Source organism: Pseudonaja textilis, chromosome 1, assembly GCF_049901715.1.
Source record: "Pseudonaja textilis isolate UNSWEBS1 chromosome 1, rPseTex1.2, whole genome shotgun sequence".
Taxonomy (NCBI): domain Eukaryota; kingdom Metazoa; phylum Chordata; class Lepidosauria; order Squamata; family Elapidae; genus Pseudonaja; species Pseudonaja textilis.
Genome location: NC_141990.1, coordinates 171,512,859 through 171,533,792, shown reverse-complemented (window position 1 = coordinate 171,533,792; position 20,934 = coordinate 171,512,859). Strand labels below are relative to the sequence as shown.

At 34.6% G+C, this 20,934-nt stretch overlaps 1 protein-coding gene across 3 annotated transcripts in view; it reads right to left on the bottom strand.

Annotated features, from left to right (window-relative positions):
- Nucleotides 1–20,934, bottom strand: part of ORC2 (origin recognition complex subunit 2) — a 42,425-nt gene that overhangs the window by 6,121 nt on the left and 15,370 nt on the right. For all 3 annotated transcript variants that reach the window (XM_087919723.1, XM_026696808.2, XM_087919724.1), the window contains 8 exons: nucleotides 20,793–20,850; nucleotides 15,115–15,299; nucleotides 14,068–14,166; nucleotides 12,937–13,046; nucleotides 11,056–11,188; nucleotides 9,791–9,887; nucleotides 8,884–9,030; nucleotides 5,964–6,135 (listed from right to left, as the gene is read on the bottom strand). In XM_087919723.1, coding sequence (XP_087775849.1) covers nucleotides 5,964–6,135; nucleotides 8,884–9,030; nucleotides 9,791–9,887; nucleotides 11,056–11,188; nucleotides 12,937–13,046; nucleotides 14,068–14,166; nucleotides 15,115–15,299; nucleotides 20,793–20,850 — 1,001 coding nt within the window. The remainder of the gene's footprint in view (nucleotides 1–5,963; nucleotides 6,136–8,883; nucleotides 9,031–9,790; nucleotides 9,888–11,055; nucleotides 11,189–12,936; nucleotides 13,047–14,067; nucleotides 14,167–15,114; nucleotides 15,300–20,792; nucleotides 20,851–20,934) is intronic.

Below are 20,934 nucleotides of genomic sequence, written 5' to 3'. Positions count from 1 at the left end.
CACATAAAGGTGATGTTAGATTTGTATAATGATGTATTGGTTCATGCTAAATTACCCGAATCATGGACTGAGGAATATATTTCGTTAATCCCCGAAGAAGATATGGATCACAAACAAATTAAAAATTATATGACAATCTCATTATTGAATGCAGATTATAAAATTTTTGCTACAATAATATCTGAAAGGTTGAAAATAGTATTGAATGAAATTATACATTCAGACCAGAATGGTTTTCTACCTTCCAGACAGATAAAAAACAATACAAGAATAGTGTTAAATGTACTAGAATATTATGAGGCCCACTGGGAAAAGCAAGCAGCACTGATCTTGGATGCACAGAAAGCATTTGACAATCTTAATTGGCAGTTTTTAATTCAACAGGTGAAGGATATGGGATTTGGAACAAAATTTAGAAAAATGATAGGTACAATATACCAAAAGGGTGATCATAAATGAGGAGAGCACTGAGAGTTTTAAAATAATGAAAGGAGTGCGGCATGGATGTCCAATGTCACTTCTACTTTTTATCTTAATGCTAGAGGTACTTTTAACCCAGATCAGACAAAAATTGGAAATAGGAGGATTGAGGATCAAAAGAGAGGAATATAAGGTACAGACATTTGTGGATGACTTGGTGTTCTTTATTGAAGAACCAATTGAGACAGGGGATAATTTGTTAAAGAATTAGAGAGATATGGGGCGGTAGCAGGATTAAAAATTAACAAAGAAAAAGACAAAAATATTAGCCAAAAATTTGTCAAGAAAAAAAAAGCTAGAAGGAAATATGGGATTGCAAATTGTAAAAAAAGATCAAATATTTGAGAATCTGGCTAACGGGGAGATGTTCCTCTATAAAAGAGGACAACTATAAAAAATTAATCCAATAGTTAAAGAAAGGTATAACAAATTGGGAAAAATTACAATTATTTCTACTAGGAAGGATAACAACGATAAAAATGAATGTCTTACCGTAACTATTATATCATTTCCAGACAATTCCTATAAAATTAGACAAGAAATTTTTCAAGGAACTGAATAAGATAGTTACGAAATTTATATGGCTGGATAAGTTTAAAGATGCTACAGGATAGTAGAAGTAGAGGTGGCCTTGGATTTCCAAAATGGAATTTTATTACCAGGTGGTAGTTCTGATGTGGGTAAAGGAGTGGATAAATTTTAAAAATAAAAGAATTTTAGCAACTGAGGACCACGATCTACAAGGAGGGTGGCATGCCTTTCTATGGGATAAAAAAAAAAAGACTCATTCATACTTTCACAGATAAGGGAATCACTAATACAAACATGGGTAAAAGTGAAAAGAAAACATTATATGAAATTACTGAGTTGGGTTTCACCTATGGAAGCAATATTATATCCAAATAAAAGGGATACAAAGAAAATGATTAGATATGAAGAATTATTAGATAACCAGGGAAACCTAAAAACAACTGAAGAATTAAAAGAGCAGGATATAATTATAGGTTGGTGGTCATATCTACAAATTCAGACAAAATTTATAAAAGGATTTAGAAGAATTCAGGATTGAAAAAGTTCTACAACAGCTAGATCAAATTTTGACAGGCAAAGAGGAAAACTTCATAGCAAGAATGTATAGTTATTTGTTGGAAGTGAAAGTAGAAGAGATAGTGAAGGGAACAATGATTGTCTGGGCAAGAAATGTAGGTCATAATATAAAATTAGAAGACCGGGAAAGAATGTGGATTAATAATTGCAAATTAACATTGTGAACAGCATTTAAAGAAAACCAGTACAAAATGTTTTATAGATGGCATTTAGCCTCAGCAAGACTGGCTAAAATATATCCAAATATAAAATCAGATTGTTGGAAATGTAAAAAAAAAGAGCGAACATTTTTTTATATGTGGTGGCAATGCCCAGAAGCAAAAAAAAAAATAGATGAGGATACAAAGATGGCTACTAGAAATTACAGAACAACAATCAGAATTTAAACTGGAAATATTTTTATTAGGAATAATTAAGGCAAAATTTAGCAAGTCTATCAATACATCATTATACACATTATAACGGCGGTGGGATAGCCTTCGCACAGGGCTGGAAAACAGAAAAGATACCATCCAAAGAGAATCTGATACAAAAAATAATGCACTGTGCGGAAATGGATAAATTCACAGCGGAATTAAAGGGCAAGGACAAGTCAGACTATTATGCAGTTTGGGATAGATGGTATAAATGGGTAGAATATAGAAATAGGAATTGATGTATAGGTATAAAGGCAAATTATTAACACAATGCTGTTAATGTAAATAGAGATTTGTAATTTTGTTTAAAAAATAAAATAAAATAAATTTAAAAAATGAATTCAGTCTGAAAACTAGGAATAAACTGAGAAAAAATGTTATAGGAAAAATCCATACACCTCATATCATTTATATATTCTTAATTTTATATTTTCTTTAGTGGTTCCACTAAACACTCGAGTAACTCTTGCTATTCCATGCATCAGTGTAGCTGCCACTTTTTATCAGCTGGTTTTAGTCTCTCCAGAGAAAAAACCCTTTTTTATTTATCTAAATTTAGCCATTTATTTGTATGCATGTGCACATAAGAAACACAGAAATGATGTCTATTTTTAAATACCTCATTTGTTAAAGGAAGCAGAAAAATGCAATAAAGCAAAATCAAAGATTTGAGTTCTATCTCAGCAATCTTATGAAAAATATTACAAAACACTGCTTCACAGGAATTCAAGAGCATCACACATCCTTCAAAATGTTCAGCATATTTGGAGGGCTACAAGTTCCCTATCACACACTGGGAATACACCATTAAGGTTTTTTCCCATCCCCAATGCAATACTTAAAAGAATTATAAGGGACAAATTTAGCAATTGTCTGGGAGGCTAGTAAAGCAGTTATGAGGGGTTACTTTATACAATTGTCTAGAGAAGAAAAAAATCTTTGGAAAAGATGCAAAAGATATTGGACACAATTAGACAGAAAGAAATCGAATTGCAAAAGGTACCTATGGACTGTAAAATTTTACATAAAAAAATTTGTTATGCCAACAACTGTCTGTGCTAACAGTTCAAGAAGTAGAAATAAAATAAAATTATGTGAAGCAAAGACATTTTGAGTTTACAAATAAACCAGGAAGATGGTTGGCATATATATAGACTAAGAAAAGAAAGGGAGAATAGAATGATTGAAAAAAATTGTGAAGGTAATAATATAATAATTGATAATCAGCAAATTAAAAAACTGTTTCATAACTTTTACTCTAACTTGTATAAAATGCAGGAGTTAGATAAGTCAAAAATAGATGAGTATTTGTTAAGACAACACTTGCCATAAGAAGCTATAAGAAAAATGTAAAAAGGTAAAGCTCCTGGCTCAAATGGGCTTACAAGTCAGTATTATAAATGTTTTGAAGATGAACTTCAGCCAGTAAAGGATATAATGAATGATATTTACAGGGGGGAAGGATACACCCAACCTGAAAAGAAGCTAATATTGTGTTGCTCCTGAAGGAGGGTCAGAGTGTCATGATGATAAAGAATTATAGACCATTTTCACTATTAAATAAGGATTATAAATTATTTACTACAGTTTTGGCAGAAAGTTAAAAAAAGTTTTACAGGTATATATTCATGATGATCAATCTGAATTTCTGCCAAAAAGAGAGTTAAGGAATAATGTGAGAACTGTCTTGAATATTAGATAATACTTACAATATCATAATGAACAACAGGCAGATTTAATATTCTTAGATGCAGAGAAGGCCTTTGACAACTTAAATTGAATCTTTATGTTTAAAGTCCTGGAAGAAATGGATTTTGGTGGGAATTTTATCCAAGTGGTCAAAGCTGTTTATACATCACAACAAGCAAAAATTGTTTTTTAAGGTGACTTAACTAACGCATGCTAAATCCGAAAGGGTACAAGAAAAGGATGTCCTTTATCTTCTTTGCTGTTTATCCTGGTGTTGGAAGTTTTGAATAGAGATGTCAGGCAAGATGAGAAAATAAGAGGTATAAATATTAAAAAGAAAGTTTATAAGCTGAGGGCTTTTGCTGATGACTTGTGATATTTCTGCAAGACCCAAAAAACAACATAGAATATTTGATAAGGAAATTAAAGGAGTTTGAGTCTTTAGCAGGTTTCAAAATAAATAAGCAGAAAACATCAATATTAAGAATATGACCGCACAAGATGGGGATACATTGATTAAAAATGGTTTTAGGGTTGAGAAAAAGGTGAAATATTTGGGGGTTATGTTAAGAAACACAAATACAAAAACTGTTCCAAACAATTATGTACCTCTCTGGAATGACATTGAAAAAGACCTATTAAGTTGGATAAATTGTAGTTATTACTATTGGGCAGAATCTCTGTAATTAACATGAATGTCTTACAAAGATGCTTTTTTGTTTCAGATACTACTAATACTTGCAACTGATATTCCATTTAAACAGTGGCAGAGGGATATATCAAAATTTATATGGTAAAGGAAAAAACAAGAATTAGAAACAGACTACTGCAAGATGCTAAGGAAAGAGGGGGTCTGGGTCTACCAGATTTGAAATTGTATTTTGACACCTGCTGTTTGGTCTGGTTAAAAGAATGGGTGAACCTTCAGAGTAAGAGGCTACTGGACTTAGAAGGCCATGAATTAACATTTGGTTGGCATGGTTACTTATGATATGACGAAGTTAAAGTAAATGTTGACTTCCACCACCATTTTTGTCAGACGTGTTATTTTGAAAGTTTGGAATAAATGTAAAACACGGTTTTCCAGGAAGGTGCCTCTGGGTTTCCCCACAGCAAGCTTTTTTTAAGAAAAGAAATGAAGACGAGGCCAAACTGGTGGACTTATGGTAAAACAATATCTTTTAGTTTAGGGGACCCTACCCTCAAATCTAAAGAGGATTTATAATTAGAAGGACATATTTACAACTGAAAGAAAGATTTAAATTAGATAAAAAGAATCATGGGATTAACTTTGTTAAAAAGGAATTGGAAACTCTTACTATGTGGTAATGATAAACATGTTGCTAAAGTCTATAAAGTGTTATTGAATTTAAATCTGGAAAATGAACAAGTAAAGCACTGTATGATTCAATGGGCAAGGAATTTTGAATATAATGTAATGCTTGAACAGTGGGAGAATATGTGGAATAAAGGCTTACGGTTTATATTAAACTATAATTTAAAAGAAAATGTCTATAAGATGATGTATCATTGGTATTTAATTCCAGATAAATTGTCAAGAATGTATAAAGGTATTTCAACTGAATGTTGGATGGAAATGGAAAGAAGGGACTTTTTATCATTTATGGTGCTGTGATAAAGCAAAGAACTATTGGAGGATTCATATCTTAATACAGAAAATTCTTAAAGTGAATATAGAAAGAAAACTAGAGACTTTTCTTTTGGGTTTAATCGAACAAGTCTTGGAAAAAAATTCGGAACTCTTAACATTATATACATTGACGGCAGTAAGACTACTTTACACATAGAAATGGAAGATCACCTCGATCCCCACAATGGATAAATGGCTGCAAAAACTGATGGAGTTAGCAGAGATGGCTAAATTGACTGTTTTGATTAAAGAAAAAAAAAAGAAACTTTGATTTTGGGTTTTACCGATTAGATAGATTTCTTCTTATAGAAATTGCTAGTTTGTATTATTATGAAAAAATACAAAGTTGAGGGTAGATGTCAATTATTTTACTGCACCAAAGGAATCAGAAGTCAATGCCTTTTTTTCCTTTTTCCTTTGCTTTCCCCCACTATCCGCTTCTTTTTTTTACTTCCCTAATTTCCCTAATATTGACTTTTGTATGTCATATTATAAATTAATAAAAAAAACTATATTGAAAAAAAGAAAAATACTTATAGTATTAGTCTTACATGTTAGGGTTTTTTCTGGTCATTGGGAAGAATCTCTCCTGTTTCTCACAAACCTACAGTATCTCTTACCTTGCATTAGAAGTAAGACTGCAGAGAACATGTGTAAGGGAGCTCAATGCCAAAGATCCCGAATGCTGTACCAAGAGCGAATTTTCATAGGCTGTTTCTTCTGCATAAGGGCTGAAGGTGGTCATTTCGTACCACAACCAATTATACATGCTTTGTTTTGCTTGATCCCACACTATGAATGTAGAAGACAAATATCAAAAAGAAAGAAAATATTAATGCCCTTAAGAGTAGAAAATACATTCCATAAAACTTGGAGAACTCTAAGTGTGGAAATGGCTTTCCATAGCAGCTTTTATGATATGCCAGCATAAAAGTGGTAGAGTAATTCCAAAGTGTTACATGAACTAAATCCTTTTGATGACAGATTGCTGTTTGAATAAGATCTCATACTAAGTAGACAAGAGCACATATTTTTAATGAAGAAATATGTTTAAGGGACTCATCTGGCTTTTGGGTGGCAAACTGGAGAATGTATTATAAACAAGAAGAAAAAATGTAATTTAATATGAATATAATTAACTTATTAAAGATAACCTTATTCCATCATATTATTCTATTACAGTTTAAAGCTTTCTGGAACTATGACCAAGGCTTTCATAGATTTCATACATCTCTGATAAACATCAGTTACAGCATCAGCTGAAATTATTTCCAGTTCTTATTTTTATTTAAAAAATGATCCTGGATTTTCTTTGTGAAGGGTCCTTCTAAATATCTGGCATCAAGAGAGTGAACTAGGACAAGAACTTTGACTAGACCAAGTCTTACAGGATCCACCTATTAGTCCACTCAGTTTCTTCCATGACACAGCCATAGGAAAAACTGGAGGAAAAATGTCTAAGGATAACCATACAGAAAAATCTCAACAGTGTTTTTTCAAAAGGCAATCGGACTATGTTTTGTTCCTTGAGGAAGATGTTTCGCTTCTCATCCAAGAAGCTTCTTCAGTTCTGACTCAGTTCTGAAGCTTCTTGAATGAGAAGCAAAACATCTTCCTTAAAGAAAAAAAAACATAGTCCAGTTGTCTTTTGAAAAAGCACCTTTCAGACAGTCATGACCTGGATGACTGAGATCTCCAGAGAAATGCAGAAGAATGTTTACCATATAGAAAAATGGAACACCAAGCCACTGTCCTATGAATCTTAATTAAATGAGCATGATTGGAAAACAACAATGTAGATGCCACCTGAATAAATACGGGAGTAGCTTTGGATCCATTACATGATGCAAATTAGAAAGGGTCTATCATTTCAATCTTTACTATAAATAAAGCTTGCATTTGATATACATTTGTTGCTGAAATTCTCTTTTAATGGCTACATTATATTTTCTACAATAAATCTAGAGTACTCTCAAGAGATTCGAAAGTCTATACTTTCAGGTAAGTCTGGTGCTTACAGAGAAAGGTTCTGAGGAGGGAAAAAAAATGATCAAAAGGCTAGGTAATAGTGCTTCTCCAAAATCTACAGAGATCAAAATGATAGGTTTCAATAGAATTGATGGGAATCAGTTTGCCTTCTACTGTATGTTTTGATGAAAATTTATGTGTGAATGATTGAAATGACTGGGTGATCTATTCAGTAGCTGAAGAACTTGAAAATCAATGTATTCAAAGTAAATAGAAAGTCACTGGAATTACTATTATCTTTTGCTTCATGATTTTCCATACCATCCAACAGGCTCAGAAATAAATATAGGATAAAGTGTATTGCAAGCTTTGTGATAGGACAATTCCCTCTATTCACTGCCTTGGCTCTCCCTGACAGTAACCTAACATCGTATCTTGGAAGCAGGATTGAAAATAGCAAAACACTGTTAGTGTGATCTACTTCTATGCTCTTTGTGTATGTTGTGTATAAGGTTTCTCACCTGCTTATGAAAGGATTTTGATGTCTGATAATTCATGTCTGAAGATGTTAAATAAGCACACTTCATTTGGTGGAAAAATGCTTTATAAAGCCATTTGCACTGCCCTAAGCTTTAGCAAATGGATGTCATACCATCCGCTTCTGATAGGAAATCCCGAGCTGCAAACTTTTGACAGTGTGTTTGCCATCCTGCCAGGTAGCCATCATTTGCTGAAACTCCCTACTATCTTCAGAAAAACCTTTCCTATAGAAAAATTAGTATTACATACACTTATGGATTTGGATAGGTAAACTTCATGCACTGTTGTGCATGGTATATATCAGAATAGGTATCTTTCAAATCAACAAAGGGCACGAAATCTGTGAAAGTTATATTTTGATTGTTTAGATATGGTTTATGTTGTGTTACAATTTTTATGCTGTATTTTACATTTTTAGGAATTTTTCCTTTGTTCGAGTTGAATATGTTGCGCAGCTGCTCTGCTCAAAAGGAAAGTACAAAGTAAAACAAAACAAGTTAAAAGAGAAACAAGGAGATTATTGTAGCTGTTGGCTAACAGAGTTTGTGAGACTAAACTGGCCATCTATTCCCTGTTGCCATGTTGAGGTGGCAGACTGAACTAGCTCATTCTACGGATGCTTCTGAACACCAACTAGGCAGGGATAGATTAAAACTACTTAAATAAGTCCAAATGTTTCTGCAAAAGTACAGCAGACTCCTAAGTTTAGTATTGTCACCTTGTGGGGAAGCCATGTCTTTAAAACTTATTTATTTATAAAAAGACTTTATAAAAACACCCTGCTAAAATAAACTGTGATCTGAAACTACCATTGAACTGTTCTGAGATTCTGCGTTACCAGCGCAAAATAAATCATAGTCTCTTAAGAAATTTAAATATAAATAATCATAATTCCACCACTGGTAATACGTAGAATAAAAAACAGCCCTAAGATGAATTACACTTGTACCACAAGGGGACCTGTTACTAATGTCTAGCATTTATGATGAATTTACATATAACATACACTGTTTGAAAAACCCAGGAACCTACTGAGAGGTGCATTAATATGATCAATAGATGCTATGAGGTAGACATTGGAAAGCGAAGACAATTGTCCTAGGATTTGCTGATTTTTATCTCCTCTTAACATCTTACTGTCCAAGTTGTGAATGAGAAGATATAGTTCCGAGGAAACATCTGGCAAACAAAGGGGGATAGAAGTTGAAAGATGATTATAATATGTACACTTAAACAACATTATCATGGTTATTAGTATTGTGTATTAAAATATTGAATAATTAAATGATGAATGATTGGTGGAATGACATGGTGGAGCAAATACTAAAATGTTAACTTTTAAAAATGTTATATTTATAATGTTATTATAATGACGTATGATTAAGGTAATTAAGATTATCAATAGTATCACTATTATTTTGTATCAAAATTAACAAAACCCAGATGCCACATTGTTCATGTATTCAATACTTATATATAATTAAAAAAAATTAAAAAATTATAAAAGAAAAAAAAAGAAATACCAATAGTCAAAGATCAAAAATAAAATATATAAATAATGGTTACAGGATTTGTGTCTGGAATAATTTATGCTTACTTGGAAAAAAATGCTACTTTTTGAAATAAAAGTTTTCCAGAAAAGTTCTGAGACAGAAATCCAAGGATACTAGAAATGCTGTAAAGATTTTTGCTGCATGATTCCTATCATTGGGGGGAAATGGGGGGAGGAGCTTGGGGATTCAAAATCTATTACCAGAAAATCTGTCCTTCCAAAGCAGCAAACTGCATTATTTCAAAACCTACTGAATCAAGTCTCACAAATTCTAAATTTTCTCTATTAAATGCAATTTAAATCACCTCAGATCATTAGTCACAATATATTAAGAATGTTTAAGGTAGGTATACATAACCTTGTAGAATGACGGTCCATATAGTTTACCTTCTTTAAAACTTTTTATGATGAAGTCCACCTGGTCCTGGGGGCTACGAAAGGTACCCATGTGATTCAACACCTCTTCCGTTATAGAATTCAAAATCTGACAGAGAAAAATGGTAGGCCACCATCTTCTTTTAACACTTTGTTTTTAAAGATTCTCAGAAGAATTAAATCTGAACTAAAAACAAACTTTTGACCATTATATCTACTTGAATAAATTATAACATTCCTGTACTGAAAGTGAAATTATAGTAGAAACTCTCGCAAAACAGAAATACTTTTCATATAAAAAGGTAATAAGCAAAAGAAGATTTCATAGGCTGCAGTATTTATGAGAGTCCGTTTGGGGTTCTGGGAAGAAAGTCCTAGCAAAACTACATCCAAAAATGTTGTCAAGAAAAGTGCAGGGACTTGTTAATCATCAAGAGTTAGGGCTGACTCCATGGACAATAAGAAGTAGTAGTTCCTGTCCAATAGGTACTTTTCTAAAAGGCAACTGGACTTTCTTGGCTTTTTCTATGAAAATGTTTTGCTTCTCATCCAAGAAGATTCTTCAATTCTGAAGGAACAATTTTCAAGGAAAAAAACAACAAAGTCTAGTTGTGTTTTGGAAAATCACCTGTTGGGCAACAATGACCTGAATGATTGAGAACCTCCATAGACAAGTAGCTCCTGTGTTTCAAATTAATCCAGTTTGCTCCTAATATTTCACTTTTCCTTGCAAGTGGAATCTATACTTTAAAAAGTTGCACTCAAACTAAGTCCACAATGCAGTTTGACTAGCTATATTGTCATAATATTCTAAGCCATGGTTTAACTATTGTTTACTAAACAAACCACAACTGGCTGGATCACAAAACATTGTAAATTACAAACAACAAAATGTAATTTAGCTGTGTTGTCAGAATTCAGCCATCATATTCTAGGATTAAGTGCAGAAAAGATAAGTAATTTGAGAAATGTACAGTTAGTCTTCATTCAGTGACCACTATTAGCTACACTACAGCAACTCAGTCGTTAAGTGAAACAGTTGCTGAATGAAACTGCAACAATGCTTATGAACTTATTTCAGCTTTCCCTTTCTTTACAGACTTGAGAAAGTCATAAATGTGAGAATTGGCTGTACAATTACTTTTTCATCACCATCATAAATGTGAAACCGACACTAAATGAAACAAGGACTACCTGTAAAACCCTTCTCTCTATACTACTGCATTTTGTATTAAAGCTTTTATTAACTGATGAAAGCCAGCCATGTTTTTGCTTACTGATTTTATGCTGATGTTGGGGAAGAATCCATTTACAACAAGGTGTACAGAATCCTGAAGAAGAGAAACACGGAAATTCTCCAACAGATCTCTTTTTGAACCTAATCCGTATAGCACAATATTGAACCCGAGACTGTAAGAAATAAAGAAAAAAGATCCTTAAATATGACAAAACAAAGTACAGTGCAATATGATGTACTGAAAATGTTTAGGCTGATCACAAGAACTTAATGTTCTAAAAATGGAGAGGGATGCAAAATTTGTTGTGTTTACTTCTGAGCATCACTCAACAACTGAAGATTTTTCTTTGAAAAAAAAAATCTAGGATTTCAGTTTGGCTATCAGTTGTATACAAGTTTTTCCTAATCAGACAAACTGTCAATTTTTTACCTAGGAACAAAGATATGCAAATTTTCTGCTAATTGTCTATCCTGATTTTCTATCTTAATTATGTATTTTCTTAATAGCAAAAGCTTATCTTTAATAGGGAAAAAAAATTCAGTATTTTGAATAGCAATAGCACTTAGGCTTACATACCACTTCACACTGCTTTGCAGCCCTCTCTAAGTGGTTTACAGAGTCAGCCTATTGCCACCAACAATCTGGGTTTTACTGACCTCGGATGGATACATTTTCTATATTTAATCAATACAGAATATGAGGAGCGTTTGCTCAGCATTGAATCTATATCATCCCATTTACTTTTTTGAATTTGGAAAAGTCTCTCAGTGAATATTAAACTCAGCATTATTAACAGGGAGTTATCTACTTACAACCACAATTGAGCCCAAAATTTTCACTGCTAGCAGGACAGTTGTTTACCTTTTCTGCCTCAAATATTAAGTGAATTACTGCAGTTAGTAACACTGTTAAGCAATCCAGCTTCCCCACTGACTTTGCCAGATCACAAAAGGTGATCACAGGACCCTGGGACACTGCAACTGTCATAAATATGAGTCAGTTGCTAAGTGCCTGGATTTTTGTCATGTGACCATGGGGATGCTACAAAGGCCATAAGTATGAAAACTGGTCATAAATCACTATTTTCTCTGCTGTTGTTATCTTTGAGTTGATTACCTGTAGGCATTTTTTCTATAAGCTATTAATAGACTATACATAGCTCAGGGTTGAACTGTGCAGTCCTTGATGCTGAGGCTGGTTGTTTGCTCTCAGAAGTTTCATCCTGACTAGATAACATCATCAGTGTGAGTGTGTATGGGTTTTTCTCCCGTTTATGGGCATTCATACAGAAAGAATAGTCATTCCTTGGTAGAAGTTTACCTGCATGCAAATTTCTCCCATGTGTGTGCTTTCTGAAGCATTTGATGCCCTATGTGGTCCCAACAGAAGAGAATATATGAAGCTCAGGGCTGAAATACAGACATCAAACTTTTCAGAAAGCATGCAAACGGGAGAAATTTGCATGTTGATAAATTTCCAAGAAGGAACGTCTATTCTTTTTGCACTAATGTCTATAAACAGAGAGCAAACTCATTCACACTGATGAGTTGGGTGATGAAACCTCTGCAAACAAACAACTAAGCTCAGAGAACACCAAAGATTCCATAGAAGCTATTAAAAAATAGAATTGCTCTGAAAGCTCTGTGAAGGCTCAGGATGATGCTACTAAATTATTGGAATAACTATTAATGATTTTGGAGAATTTTGCTTATATCTGCTTTTGTGACTTTCTGAATTTTAATTTTTACCATGGACGTTTTAGTGTATGGTTCTTATATATATTTGTTGTAAGCCACTGAGAGTCCAGGTGATTGTGGTGTGCACAAATAGAAAAATATAATGATTTCAAAGCATAGCTATGGGGATTTATTTCAATTTATTCGCTGGATTGCAAACTCCTAAAATATAAGGGATACTTACTGCAGCTGCAACATCCATTTGTAGAAGAGGGATTCATATTGTTTCATTAACTTTTCCTGTTCAGCAGCAAAAGCAACAGGTACATTGTTCAAGAGATTTCGTAGAGATTCCTAGACCATTTAGATTCATTGCAGAAAAAAAGGAACTCATCAGTAAATTTCTAATTGATGATATAATGAAAAAGTTCTTAACTGATGAAAAGGCTTTGAACAGAATGATCTCCATTATCAGAATTTTCCAATTCCTTCTCCATCACCTGGTTCAAAAAGGGCTAAAGACTAATAGAATGCACTTGAAACTGCTTTAACCTATTAAGTGCTTTATGACTTGGTGCAGAGTTACTTTTAGGACTGCATCCCTCCACCAGAATTGGCTCAACCATTTTCATCATAGCAATAGCAACACCACTTAGACTTATATACTGCTTCACAGTGCTCTCTAAGCAGTTTACCGAGTCAGCATATTGCATGCTGGGAAAAGGGTGGTTGTCCTATATTTTGGGAGGGTCAGGAGTATTTTTTCATCAAACCACCCCTCTTGAATGGGCTGTTCTCAAGTTGTCTTCTGGGAGTTTTTGAAAATGGAGCATTTGGAGCTGATGCTCTCTGGAATGTCTATTTTTGATTGTTGTATTTTTAATTTTTATTTGTTATTCATTTTTTTAGAATTACAACAAAATATAAATGTGATAAACATACAAAAAGGAATATACAGCCTTTTAAAGATATAAAGGTGTTTCACATGAGAGGTAGGCATGTATGTACAGAAAGCTGCATGCTGGACTCATACATTATTCCTGTGATTCCAGCAAAATATGTGTCTTTGAGTTAAGCAGATGCTAGTGGAGAACAATGTGTTTCAAAGTGGGTATGCTGACTGCATCTTTGATTCAAATGTGTACTTTCCTGGTAAGCTTAGGAAAAAACACTGAACACTACTGCAATGATGCAAGCACACAATATTCTGAATTCTCAGAAATCCCTATGCCAAATAGGGAGTCCAAATAATTGAAAATTTAAGTGATAACTTAACTACACAGAGGATGCAACATTATGCAGTATGTAAATTATGACTGGTGGTTTGGAATATTGTGTGAATCCTGATAAATCTCTTTCTCAGTACATACTGTACCTGATCCAGTTTTTTTTTCTCCAACTTCTGCAGTGTTCGATCAGAGGTTAAAACTTTAGAACTACTGTGTGCTTCAAAATACTCTTCTACCAAATTGCTCTGATAACAAACAGAAGAATAATTAATTATTATCTTCTGGCAACATTAATTGAGGAATAAATTGATGGCTGACAACTGATTAACAAAGTGCAAAACTTTACTATAGAAAACAGGATATTGAAATCAATCTAAATTCCCCTAATGTTTAATAGCGTACCATATATACTCATGGATAAACCCATCCTTAAGTAAGCTGTCCAATGTTTTTTTTTAACCAAAATATCATAAAAATGTGCCACCTGAAGATATGCTGTTCTTCAAAATTTTGTGTTTTAATTTTTACAACTAACTTATCCACAGGTGATGCATTTTTCATGCTATTTTGGTTAAAAATTTAAGGATTCACTTATCCACAAATAGGCTTATCTACAAGTATATACAGGTATTTTAAAAAAAAATATTAGCATATATACTTGTGCATAAGTCCATCTCCAGGTAAGCTAAAACCAATTTTTAGATGTATTTTGAAACCTAAAATTCTTGGCTTATCTGCAAGTATATACAGTAATTAAAAACAAATATTTTGCATGTTATATTTTTACTTATAGAAATATAAAACAGCAAACTTCTTTCCATTCCATCTTTATTGATTTACCCTTTTCCCACGTGTTTACATTTAGCCTTTGTTAAACATTTTTATATATACTTACAGAAAAGGTAATCCTGCAGAGTAGAAATTACTTTGCTATAAGGATACAACTTATTTCACTTAGGGATATAATTAGGAAGGAAAACCAAGAACTTACACTAAATGAAACTTTGTGGAGAGCATTTAGCAAATTTGACTCCAGAATTTAAAGCTAGATAAATTAAACTGCAACAGAACACTTTTTCAAAACTACTCAGAGGAAAAATGTGTTTGATTTATTTTTGAGCACAGAGAAAACTGCTTCTAAAAGACATTATATTGTACTCATTGTACCCTGCAAACAAACTGAGCATGCTTACAGAAATGCATCTCTTCAGCTTCTTAGCAGATGTTTCCTTGCTAGGTGGAACAGAAGAGGTTTGGGATCTGATTGGGTTTTTTGGAAGAACAGCTTCATCAGCAGATACCAAGCAAGCATCATCATCCTCTTCTTCAGAATTTGAAGCAGAATAATCACTTTCACTATCAGAGCACATGTTTAAGGCTAAAAGGGAAAAAATAGATAAGAATACAGGTAGTTCTTGGATTAGGATGGACCTGGGACCAGAATTTCCATTGCTAAGTGATGCAGTCGTAAAACGTGACATCACATACCCACATTGCTTAGCATACCATCATAACCCCAAGATTGTGTGGGTCATTAAATGAGGACTTCACATGATCATAACATGGGAAGAGGCAGGAGTCTCAGGCAAGCAAGCTGACAGGCAAGAATTTTTTTTTGAAAAAGTTTTTTATTTTTTAAGGTATTTTACATTTTAAATCAGTCATATCCATAGTCACTGATAGAGCTTTCTAACATCACATCATTACCTGTTACCAAATTTTCTTCTTTATATTCTCATAAATTAGTTTATATCAGTCAATCAATCTATCTTCCTTGATTGTATATTTATATTCAACATATTTACAGTTTAATCTATTCATATCATTTCATTAATCAAAGTTTCCTCTTAATTTGTATTATCCCTTATTAAATCCCCTTTCCAATATTATTACATATATTTTACTTTCTGTGTCTCTTCTAATTTTTGCACAAGTATATTTTCCATCTTATTTTCTTTAGCCAAAAATATAACAATATATCCTCATTACTTTGCATAAGTGGATAACAAAATATTTAATTCATTAAAAACATTCTAATCAATCTCTAACTTCCTTAATCATGTATTTCTTGGCGGAAGAAGGCAGAGCCTCCTTGCTAACAGACCGTAGAGCATGACTCTCTGCGGCTATGGTCTGTGCTCTTTCGTTGGAGAGCCCCGATTATTACAATTAGGGGCTGAAGCTGCCTTGGAGGGGCGGCGGAGTAAGGGGAAGCCGCAAGCCAGGTTGAAGGGAGCCGCATCTCCCCCCCTGGGCTTGGTCATTTTCCCCCGAAGATGACTGCAGCGGGGGTTTAAAATGGCCACCCCAAAGAGAAGGACTCAGCTGGATTAAGATTTGTGCAGGAGGGAAGAAAGAGGTGGATAACATCTGAACTGGGTGGGACAAGTGGGCAATACAGCTAAACAAAAGTACCCCAGGATTAAGGTAACATGGAATTTTTAAGAAAAGTGAGCGGTGAAATTACAAAGGGACGGGGGGAAAAAAGAAAATATTTTTGACAGCTAAGCGGGGCTTCGAACCGGGAAAGGAAGAAGCTGGAACTAAAGATTTAACTAAATTGGACTAAAATATTTTGGGAATAAACAGGCATAAAATAAAGCTGGACTTAAGATTGTCAAAAAATAATAATAATAAAGTTTACAAATTGGAGACTGGACTGTGCTGGAATATTGAGGTTCGAAAAACCCTAAATAACAAAATAGGGGGAAAAGGTGAAGACTTTGTATAATGGAGAGTGCTACCTTTTGACAAAAACTTGAGCTCAAACAAAAGGGAAAGCATCCTGTTTCTGAATGAACTTGTGTGGATATAACATTAAAGAAATACTGAAACAAAGTAAGAATTTAGAAAGTGAAAGAGGCTAGAATTAATGTGTTTGTTTTTCTCCTTACTGAAAATTTGGAATGGAAACGGTAATAATAGAATTAAGTATGCATATATGAATGTTTAATTGCTGTCATATTTGTATGTAAAGGTGGTGACCTGGAAATATGTTGTCCACTAAAAAGAGATTTTTGTTTTTAATGTGAAAAACTGAATAAAATTTGTTAAAAAAAATCATGTATTTCTTATGCTCTTCATGTTTACAATTTAATCTATTCATACCATACATTGACCATTCAACATTTCATCTTCTTTTAAGATCCCCAATTTATGTTCCCCCCAGTATTACATTTGCTACTATTGCATATATTTTATTTTCTATGTATTCCCTTCCCTCTAACATCTCATTTTTACACAAATATATTTTCTTATAGCCAATAGTATCAACATTATAATCTCTCTACTATATGTAAAAACACAAAATATACAATTCATTTAAAATATTATCCTACTATATAATTATGTCTATTCCACATAGTATTCCTTTTCGTATCTTAAATATTAATCACTTTTATCTTCCATAAATATTTATCTGTCTTGCTTGGTTAATCTATTATAAATTCTTATTGTCTTGTCTATTCAATTTTGATTCTTATTCTAGTTCTTAGTCCAAACTCCTCAAAATCTATTTTATATATTTTACCGCTAAAATACCTCTTCATGTGGAGTCCCCTTCTTTTCCATTTCTAACCATTGTCTCTAAGTCCTTCTTTTATATTAATTGTTTCTTTGCCATTTTCTGTCATCTTTTGTCTTTTCCCCTTAATCCTTCCACTATTCTTAATCAATTTGATATTTTTTCTCCCATTTCTCGAAGTTTATCCCCACCCACTTCTGATCTCCTTTGTTATTTCCTTGCCATTTCATTTATCAGCATTCCAATCTCAGTATTCCCCCCCATTTATTGCATCTATCATAAACATCTCAAATTCAATTTCTTTTTTCTTCTTTTGCATTATTTGTTGTTCTTTTTGTTCCATTTCACTGGTTTCTCTTTCTTCTGGCTCCTCCCACTTCCTCATTCTCCTCCTCCTACTACTACTACTACTGTCTCCATTTCCAAATTTTTCTCTGTATTCTGTATTTTTGTACATAAATCCAACATTCTGTCCCATATCTCATTCATGGCTCGAAGGTCCATCTTTATTTTTTTACATAAGTCACTCATCTTTGTATTGCTTATTAATCCAATTGTCCAGTATCCAATAAATTTTATTTTATTTGAACCATTCTTTTTAATATCAATATTCTCAGATCTTTCTTTCCAGCTGATCAGTCCAAGTCAGCAATAATTCCAACGGTAATGTCCTCTTATATTCTGTGCTCTTTAATTATAATATATTTCAACTTCCAGGAATCTTAGTGTCTTTCTTTTATTCCTTTTTAACTTCTTCTTTTGATTAAATTGTTAGTTTGAAGGAATCTGTAGGATTTTTCTTTCATCAGCAAGTGGCGCTTTTAGTTCAGTTTCACTGCCACTCTTTTCCCATTTCTTTAAATTAGCTTCACAATTTTTGTTTAAAAAAATGAAATATTTCTTTTAAAACAATTATTTCCAGCATTCAAATTAATGCCCTCCAATGCCAAATCCTGTCTGATCGCCAATTCCAAATTTACTGCTTTTAAGATTTTAAAAGTTTAAGCTCTTTCCATTTCCCATTTCTTCTTCCCTCTTCCAAATTGCCGCTAACTCAGTTCTTTAATCTTCTCTGTTATAGTCTTTTTTGAGTAGGCAAAAATAAAACGAATTCTTCTCACCCTTCTCTGAACACTGTTCCCAGTCTCCACTCCAGCACTGCGCTTAGATGTTCCTTGGCTGTCCCAACTCTGTAGAGGCCATCTTGGTCACTCTTCTCTCCATCATGGTGTAGAGAGCAAGCTCTGGGTTTCTATGGGGGAGTTGCGTTCTCCCCCGAAACCTCACTGGGTGCCTCTCCTTTGCTTCCCCACCCTTACAAGGAGGCTATCAACTCTGTTCGGAGCCCACAAACCCACAAACGGCGAGAAGCCAGCACAGGAACGGAGAGCTACATTCACTGCTTCTGGTCTCATCGCGACATCAGCTGGTAGTCCAGATAAGAATTATTGATGGCCTAGTGTTGCAGGTGGACATTACACTATGCAGGTGGGCAATAAAGCAATGGGAACTTAAGCAACTTGTACCTTCCTGCTGGTTTCCCCACTTACATTTGGGAAGCCAACAAGGAAGATTGCAAATGTCAATCATGTGATTGGAGAACACTGCAATTGTCATAATGGCAAAGCAGTTGCCAAGTACCCAAATCATGACCCTATTACTGCGGGGACATTGCAATGGCCACAACTTTCAGGACCAGTTGTAAGTTCTCCGCATTCCACACTATTGTAACTTTGAACAGTCGCTTAACCCATGTAGCACTTGCTAGGAAAACAAGAGTACAATAAGGCTATTGATTTCTCATCAATTTGTGGAGAGGAGAGAAGAACAGAATGCTAGACAAGATAGATTTTTAATTTGATTCAACAGAGCTCTTGTGTTCTCAGCCGTTTTTACTTCTGTTCCTCACATGTGAGTTTGTGGCTATATTTTATATACTTTTGGCCTAGTTTTCATGGAACTCAATGCAGTTGTAAACTACATTTTAGCTATGACTGTCATAGGCTGTTGTTACAGCCAGCCTTGATGTATGATACTGCAGAATAGAACACAGTAATTTTCTCATGAGACCACCAGTATTCATATTTTAGATTTAGTAATAAAACATTAAGCCAGGACTATGGAAAGCTTCTTCACTAGAAATCTCAAAAGACTGGAACTGGAAAGCAAATTATAGGAGAAATATCTCATAATGTCACAAATTGTATTAGCTACAACTACTACCGTGTTTCTGAGAAAATAAGACAGGGCCTTATTTTTTTTAGACTCCCGAAAAAACACCTAGGCCGTCTTTTCGAGGGGTGTCTTAATTTTTCCCGCACGGGCCTCGCCCAGCCACTGGGCTGCTTCTATCCACTATGCCCCACGTGCCTTGCCTCTCCAACGGGCCTCTTCTTTAGCAGTTGAAAGCGCCCCATCTGCTCCCTTGTCTCTCTACCAGGCTGCTTCTGTACCAGTCAAATGGAGCTATTCCACAAGCTTAGCACAGACTGAGGGAAGAAGGGCAGGCAGGAAAATTCTCCCTCCCCATTTTCCTCCCTGTTCACCAAAAAGCCTTAGTTCCAAAACTTCAGCATTCGGAATGGAGGGTTTTTGGCAAACAGAAGGGAAATGGGGAGGGGGGATTTTCCTGCCTGTCATCTATTCCTCAAGCTCCCTCTCCCTCCCTATTTTCCTTCCTTTCGCAAAAACGGCTCCACTCTGAGCCTTCAGCATATCCCAGGACCCTGCAAGGCTTTTTGTAGTGTGCGTATGAGCAGCGGCTGTGAGGTTCGTCACATCGGCGTAGCCTCTTCAAACAGGACCCTGAAAGGATTGCTGTGCCATTGTGCATGCGAGTGGTGGCACCGCTGCGAGTTTGGATACATTGGTGCAGTTGCTCACGGTAGGATGCCAGCTGCACCGGTGTGATAAAGCTCACAGAGGTGCTGCCATTCATGAGTGCAATGCCACAACAAGCCTTGTAGGGTCCTGCTCTAAGAGGTATGGATAACAGGCAGGAAAATTCCCCTCCCCATTTTCCTCCCTTTCACGAAAATGGCTCCACTCCGAGCCTTCAGTGTATCTCAGGATTGCAACGCAGAAGGCTCCATTCCAAATCTTTGGCATTGCAATCCTGGGATATGCTGAAGGCTCAGAATGTCTCTACTTCAGCGCAGAATGACTTTCGCCCCTCTCTGCAGCCGGACACTTGCCCCCCCCATGCCTGTGCCGCCACTCATGCCAGCCATGTCCATCCCCAAGGCTTATTTTTGGGATAGAAGTAATATTAGGCCCACCCCCAAAAAATTAGGATTGGGCTTATTGTTGGGGTGGGTTGTGTTTTCTGAGAAGCATGGTATTTCTTACCTGTCATTCTTTTCCGAGTCCGGTAAGATAATTTTGATAATAAATCATTTCTATTAGTCTGTAAGGAATAGCAAGTATATCAAATTCCATTCTCAAACAACATCTCACATCTAAATATTCTATTTCCTAACAAAATAACCAT